The sequence below is a fragment of the Panicum hallii genome, chromosome 9 (assembly GCF_002211085.1).
Source record: "Panicum hallii strain FIL2 chromosome 9, PHallii_v3.1, whole genome shotgun sequence".
NCBI classification, from domain to species: domain Eukaryota; kingdom Viridiplantae; phylum Streptophyta; class Magnoliopsida; order Poales; family Poaceae; genus Panicum; species Panicum hallii.
Window position 1 is genome coordinate 16,492,228 of NC_038050.1, and position 7,125 is coordinate 16,499,352.

The 7,125-nt window shown below is 45.3% G+C and overlaps 1 protein-coding gene across 1 annotated transcript; it reads right to left on the bottom strand.

Moving 5' to 3' along the window:
- Window positions 1-739: 739 nt before the first annotated feature.
- LOC112877646 (nodulin-related protein 1-like) lies at window positions 740-1,563 on the bottom strand. Its single transcript, XM_025941995.1, has one exon. The coding sequence runs from the start codon at window positions 1,484-1,486 to the stop codon at window positions 1,001-1,003; it is 486 nt and encodes a 161-aa protein (XP_025797780.1). The 5' UTR covers window positions 1,487-1,563; the 3' UTR covers window positions 740-1,000.
- Between the last annotated feature and the right edge of the window lie 5,562 nt (window positions 1,564-7,125).

Below are 7,125 nucleotides of genomic sequence, written 5' to 3' on the forward strand. Positions count from 1 at the left end.
TTGATAATTTAAATAGTTGATAGCTACAATAAAGAAGTGCTAACCTTTTTTTTTTCTTTTGGTTGAGTTAAAAAATCAGAAAATTCTTGACACTCGAGAAAATGGGAAGGGATATGGTTATATAAGCATCGACGTTTGTACCGGATCTAGCCACGACTCTGGTACTAAAGCACAATCATTAGTACCAAGTTATGGATTGATCCAGTACTTAATATGCCTCGCCAGTACTAGTACGGGTTATGGCTCGACCTGGTACTAATAGGGTAAATATTACGAAGGGATCAAGCCTTGATCTGGTATTACTTCTGCCAAGGGCTACTAGTACTGGTTCAATGTGCATTAGTATCGGGTTGCACCACAGCCCGGTACTAATACCCCTCTCTGGGGATATGGCCGTTGCAGCCGGTACTAATGGTTGCATCAATACCGGCTACAATTACGGCAGGTATTTTTAGCCTGGATGGATAGATCATTCTCTAGTATTGGTTGTTGCATTATGAATTTTATCTGTACTTCCTTTAGAGTGAATTATCTGTGCTTTTTTTACACCCACTTCTAGTTTTCTCCCTGACTGTAAGACATTGGCAACACTCTTTAGCCTAACATAGTATTATGCTTTTGAAAGACATGGCCATAATCTGCACCAGAACCCAGCAAACGAAGGGTTGAAGAAAGGGAGATTAATAACCAACAAAGGATTGAAGAAAGGGATATTAACCAAAACTGTTAAAAATTGCACTTAATTCGCCAACTACCAACAAATTTTCTTAACAAACTCAAAAGCACACCAGCATCTTTTTCAAGTTTCGATGACAAGTCGTTACAACACACTGCCAACATGTACAGGACTACAACGCTTTCTCCATTGACCACACCGACTGGATGGAGCCAACGTGGTTTTATTAGCAGTTAATTACATAGAAAACACACCAAACTACCAAAGATAAGCAGGCTGATTACGACAGCTGAAATAAAGCAGTGCGGTGCCTGCATGTGAGCTCTACTTCAGGAACCCCTTGGCCATATTAAACAGCCCACCGGCGCCGCCGCCAGCGCTCTCCCCTTCACCGCCCTGCTTCTCCACCAGCTGCTCAGCGCCCTTGACGACGTCGTCCAGTCCGAACCCCTCCGACTTGCCTTCCTCCGCGGCAGGCACAGGCTCCGGTTCCTTGGGCGCCTCCGCCGGCTTGGGCGCGTCGTCCGCGGAGACAGGGGCCGGGGCGTCGCCTGCAGGTTTCTCAACGCCAGCGGCTGGCCCTGAGCTGAACTCCTTCAGGTACCCCTCGGCCTTTTCGATGTACTGCCCGGCCGGCTTGTCCTCCAACTTGCCGTAAGAGGACGCCGCGTGCAGGATCTCTGCAGCCGCTCCGGCGACCTCCTTCTTGTCGATGTTGTCTGCGTTCTTATGCTGGAACACCGACGCGGCGGCGTCCGAGACTAGCTTGCTGCTGGAGAAAAGGCCGCCAGAGTCTTTGCCCTCTGCCATGGACAGATTCTTTGCTTTATTTCTCAGATCTTTTTGGCTTCAGAACCGCAGTGAGTCAGTGGCACAGGGAGCCTGAAGACGCTATAGGCTATCTTTATAGGCGAATGAGGAGGGGCCGGGCAGTGTAGTGAGAGCTACTTGTGTGGTGCGAGTTGGATGACGACAAAGATAAATATCTGCCCTTAAAGCGATGTAGTGTCGGCACTGGGCATTTCTTGTGGTTCTTGTCTAATGCGCATTATCATATTCTATGCTTTTGGAGCAAATACAGTGGATGTGATAGAATCAGATGGAGATATTTTTGAAATAATGGCCTGGAATTAATTAGGACAAGAAGCAAGTGGCCAACAGGGCCGACACTTGTCCTTATGGCTCTGGGGACAGCAAGTGCGAGTTACTTGGCGAGCAGGGAAAGTTGGGCTGTCGAGTGTCGGCAGAGTCTAAGCTCAAACGACCGATGCTACTCCGTGTGTTCATGCTCGTGTGTATCTTCATCTTGCGGCAGCCGCGTTTGCAAGGAACAAAGCATATAATAGTATACTGCTTCGGAGCCCTTTATTTAGATGGTCCTTGAACTCTCTCTGTGATGGAACATGACTTACAAAATTGCTATCTATTCAAACTTTGCCAGTTCGCCGGTAACAGAAGTTCTCCAAAAAAATAAATAATGACAAAACCATGTTGCAGTAGCATACACCAATTCTTCATGTTCTGATTTATTTATGAGTATTGCTCCGGTGGACCTCTTCATAATAATTTGCACAAATCCTAAAGCAAATGAGTTATTAATTAAATATTTTTCTTAAATATTTTTGTTGCACCTGGGCCTGGCCCTGCCCGTGACCAGTCCGTGCCCAGACGTCATCCTCATCCCAATCCACTCGTTTTCTCAAATCCACATTCGTCGCGGGTCCGTGTGAGACGGGAGTGGCGGCGGCGGCAGCTACCTCTCCGACGGCGGCGCTCACGGCAGCACTACATTGAGGGAGAGGAAGCTGGAGTTCCGTGGAGCGTGGAGGATCGCCATGTTGTTCTTGGTGGGGCTAGAGAAGCTTGGTGCCCATGCAGGTCGCATGCCATGCGCAAAAGTTTTTTCCACAGGCAGAACAGCGCAAGGAAGAAGAACAACAACCATCGCTGGTCCAACCTCTTCGGCATGTTGATTAAGTTGCAGCTGCTGCACATGCTTCTGAATCTTTCAGTTTAATTTTGGGACGAACTAAATGATCCTGAACTAATGCATAATTGTGCATGCCGATTGCCGATGACAGATCTGTGAATGCTTCTTCTACCTCAATCCAGAGCCACCATGAACCGTCCGAGAGGTAGCTGCCGCCGGCATCGCTTGATCCGGTCTGGCGCGGAAATGAGCAGCAACGAATGCGGATCGGGAAAACAAGAATCAGGATGAAAACAGTGTGTCATATGGGCATGGGTTAGGGCACGGACTAGGGGCAGGGCCGCGGGACGGGTTGAGACCCAGAACAATAATAATTAAGAAGACAATTAATTAAACTCATTTGCTTTAAGATTCGTGCAATTTTATAAAGGACCACGGAGCAAAACTCTTTATTTATTTCTGCCTTTCTCATCCCTTATTGCAACTATTATAATTCTACGTTTTCTTTCATATTCTTAAGTAGATATTACACTAAATATCTCTAATTTGGACCCAGACGTCGGAGTGGCATCTCCTCCACTTCAACTCGCAACCGCGCCCTACTCCTCCTGCGCAGGCTTGTAGTAGTCCCAGCTAAAGATGGCAACGGGCACAGAATACCCGCGTACCCACGAGTATAAATCCTGATGGGTGTGGATCCGGGAGCCACTTTGTATCACTTTGTATCCGCAGGCAAGGATCCGGGTACAACTCTATACCCAATGGATATTTGTTAACGGGCACGAAAAATTGATATCCTCACCTGTAACCTGCCAGACCCGCTCCACGAATTTGACAAGTGGAACCCATACGTAAGTAGGTATATAAACACACACCTTAGGATTTCCTCACCCCCTCATCCCCTACACCATCCCTACCACCCAGCCACCCCTACCCTCTCCCTCGCACACGCCGTTGCGCCGCCCCTTGGGCCTCGGCGCTCCTCCCGTGCCGCCCCTGGCCCTCCTCCTGCGATGATGCCACCCCCGGCCCTCCTCCCGCAACGCCGCCACCGGCTCCTCCACCCGCCGCGTCGCCGCCCCTTGGCCCTATTCCTGTCGCGCTGCCGCACCGCCCCTTCCGCTCTCCATCGCACTGCTTCTCCGTGCACAGCAGCACAAAGGCGCTCGCGAGGGCGCGAGCGGCATGGAGCCCTGGCCACCACCAACCTTTGCCTCGACGGGCACATGGGTATATTGCCCGCGGATGGAGGATACGGGTGTTAGGTTTATTGGATCTTCTAGGAGTAGATCGAGTGGGTAAGGATCATACCTTGCTAGTAGCTGCTACCATCTGCCATGGCACCGCCGTTGAGGTGGTGACGAGGTGGCGACGAAGTTGAGGAAGAGGTAGCAGTGGTGCTGGTGGCGAAGTCGAGGACGGCAACGGAGCGGTGGGCCTTCCTCTGCTTCAGCACCTGTCCTGATCGGTGGAGCTATGGTTTCTACGGGGTACTATGGTACCGGCCATCATTGGACAGCATGCTCGATGTCCCCTTTCCCTTTTGTAGTGGTGCTGTACGAAGGGGGGCCCAGTGCCAGGGATGGCTGGCGCACCCCGATCAGAGTGCGTGGTTGAGGCGGGAGACTCGGTCCTTGACCGAGTAGGAAATCGCATCTAACATTCTCCCCTTCCATCTCCGCCTCTCATACTCATTATTTGTACTTCACATCTATTTCTCAACGAATCGATATATAGAGCACGCTGCATCATGACAATTACCTCTGTACCATCTGACGCAACGACTACAATACATCTTTTTTATCTCGGAATAGACATTAGACCCCTTTGTAATCTAGAAATCATAGGCTCTACCGTAGTCCCATGTCGACTGAGTGTTCTCTGAACACATTGGGCGGTAAGCCTTTGGTAAGCGGATTCGCAAACTCTTACTTGGTCCTTATATGTTCAATACTTTCAATATGATTCTGAATTTTCTTCTTGACAATGTATCTCTTAATATCAATGTGTTTGGCAGCACACTTGACCTGTTGTCATAGGAGCAAGATACTTAATTCCGGGAATGACTTTATCAACTTTAAGTGTCTGCTTGGTGGCCTCATATCATGTTATAGTATAGGTATGCATCACTGATGATACCGTAGCTGTCTGTTTGTTTTGTTTGGAGCTTTTCCACAATAAAACTCTTATTGCGAATGCTAGCAACTACTGTGGATTTCACTACACATCTCGCAAAAGTTCTATCTTTGTATCTTAGCATGAGGCCTATAATACTTTGCAAAATTGCAATACATTCTTAACTCCATTCCAGTAATCTATATTTGGACCGGACTTTTACCAAAACATCACGGATACGTGTGCTACGTCAGGGTGAGTTTTTACTTGAACATTTTTTAAGCTTCGATAGATGAAGCATATTTCATTATTCGAGGATAAAACTTTTTCTTCTCCAAAAGCAGATTAACATCACTACTGACGCGTAAGATGTCATCCACATACAGGATAAGGAAAATGAATTTCACATTCTTAAACTTTTCATAAATGCAATTGTCCTCCACATTCTCCTTAAAAAACCCAAATCCCCTTATTGTTTTATCGAACTTTAAAATACCACTGTGTGAAGGCTTGTTTTAATCTATAAATGGATTTGTTCAGGCGGCATCCCATACGTTCCTTTTCTTTCATGACAAAACCTTTGGGTTGAGCCATGTGAAAGTTTTTCATACAAATCCCCATTGAGACATGCCGTCTTTACATCCATATGATGTAACTCTGAATCTAAATGCGTCACTAACGCCATCATGATTCTAAAAGAATCCTTGAGTAAGGATGGAGAAAATATCTCATTATAATCCATTCCTTCTCTTTGCGTGAAGCCTTTCACCATAAGTTGCGCTTTCTATCTTTCAACATTCCCAAACATTGTTCGTATTTATGGATCTCATTTCATCTCGCATGGCTTCAAGCCATTTCTGAGAATTAGCGCTTCTCATGGTTTCCTCAAATAAGGTGGGATCACCCTCCATTTGAATTTCCTTATTAGCATGGACTTTTCTAACTCTTTGAGACCTTCTAGGACCTCAACCTATGACGCACCTTCCATATGGGGCTGTTGCAGCTTTTCCTCATATGCGACAACATTTTCTACAGGCTTCTGAAGGACAGGTTCCTCATTCATCGTCGCCACAGGAGAACTAACAACGGTTCCTGAATCATCAAAGTGGGCGAGTATACATGCTTCTCCTCAAGGCTAACTTCTCGGGGTACCATGCTCCCCCTACGGTCATGGTCATTGCATTCTTGCCTTCAACACATGGTGTGCATTGCATGGTATAAAGGAATGGAGAGTATCTTTCTTAACTTATCTCACAATCCTCCCCCTTGAAATATGGCGTAAACTTTTACTACCATAATTTCGAAACCTATTCAGAATTCTCGTGAACGAGGAGGCATTTATCACTTACTTCATTCACATGGCTATGTGATGCAAACAAAATTCTTTCGTAATTGGTAAGAGCGTACTCTTTCCTCATTCCACTTCAATAACTTGACAAAATCTTTTAATAGCGATACTTCTGCAAGTATTGCATGTTTTTCTCATCTTTTGTTTTGCATACAACTTTCTTTTATCCTAAAACTCATTTCAGGTTAATACGATACAACAAGGAAAGGTTTATATTCTTATTCAAATAATTCATTTTCTCATCAATGTGCTCAATTCTGCTGATACATTCAACCTTTCAAGCCTCAACTTTCCCTTTCCTTTCGATCCATGTCTAATGACTCCATCTTAGTGGCCATATTATACATTCAAAATATGTGCATTCCACCATTACTAAATTACTCCGCAACAAGCTACTTGATTAGAGCGCCCGCATACGCTTGTAAAGAGTCCGTTTAATTGACTCTCCACCTTCTTAGACTTAGCAATGATGCAATTTGGGATTGCTCCCCTTATGGCCTTAACTCATTTTGTGCTTAATGACCATGACACAATGGTAGTGCACGCTCGATTCTAGGATAGCATAAGATCAACTCCAAACTTCTCTCGTTGTGCGGGATACACTAATGACACATGAGTCATTACAAATTTCTCCTGACATGCAGGATATGAACATCATAAGTGTGTTGCTCAAACTTCTCCCACCATGCAGGATAATTCCTTATAAGGGACGTAAGAACTAGAATTAGCTCTCAGGAAAAGGAAGTGTTTAAACATCTAAAATATCAAATTTAGAAATAAATCTGAAACTTTATGACACACCTGTTTAATTCAACGTTGGTCAAATTAAACATGCATCTGACTTATTTGTAACAAACTTGATCACAATGGCAAAAATATTCACCCATACTTTATTTTCCGATTAAATCTTCCCATTGGTTCCAATTTAATCAGAAAATTAACAAACTAACAATAGTGGAAGCTAGTGAGAGAATTACTAAACCATACTAGCCCAAAACCTTCCCAAGCAAAACAACTTATTGGCTTGCAGCCGAGTAATCTCATGTGTTGATGGAA

What these genes read in the sequence shown, in the direction of transcription:
- LOC112877646 (XM_025941995.1), bottom strand. Translation starts at nt 1,486, where the DNA reads ATGGCAGAGGGCAAAGACTCTGGCGGCCTTTTCTCCAGCAGCAAGCTA.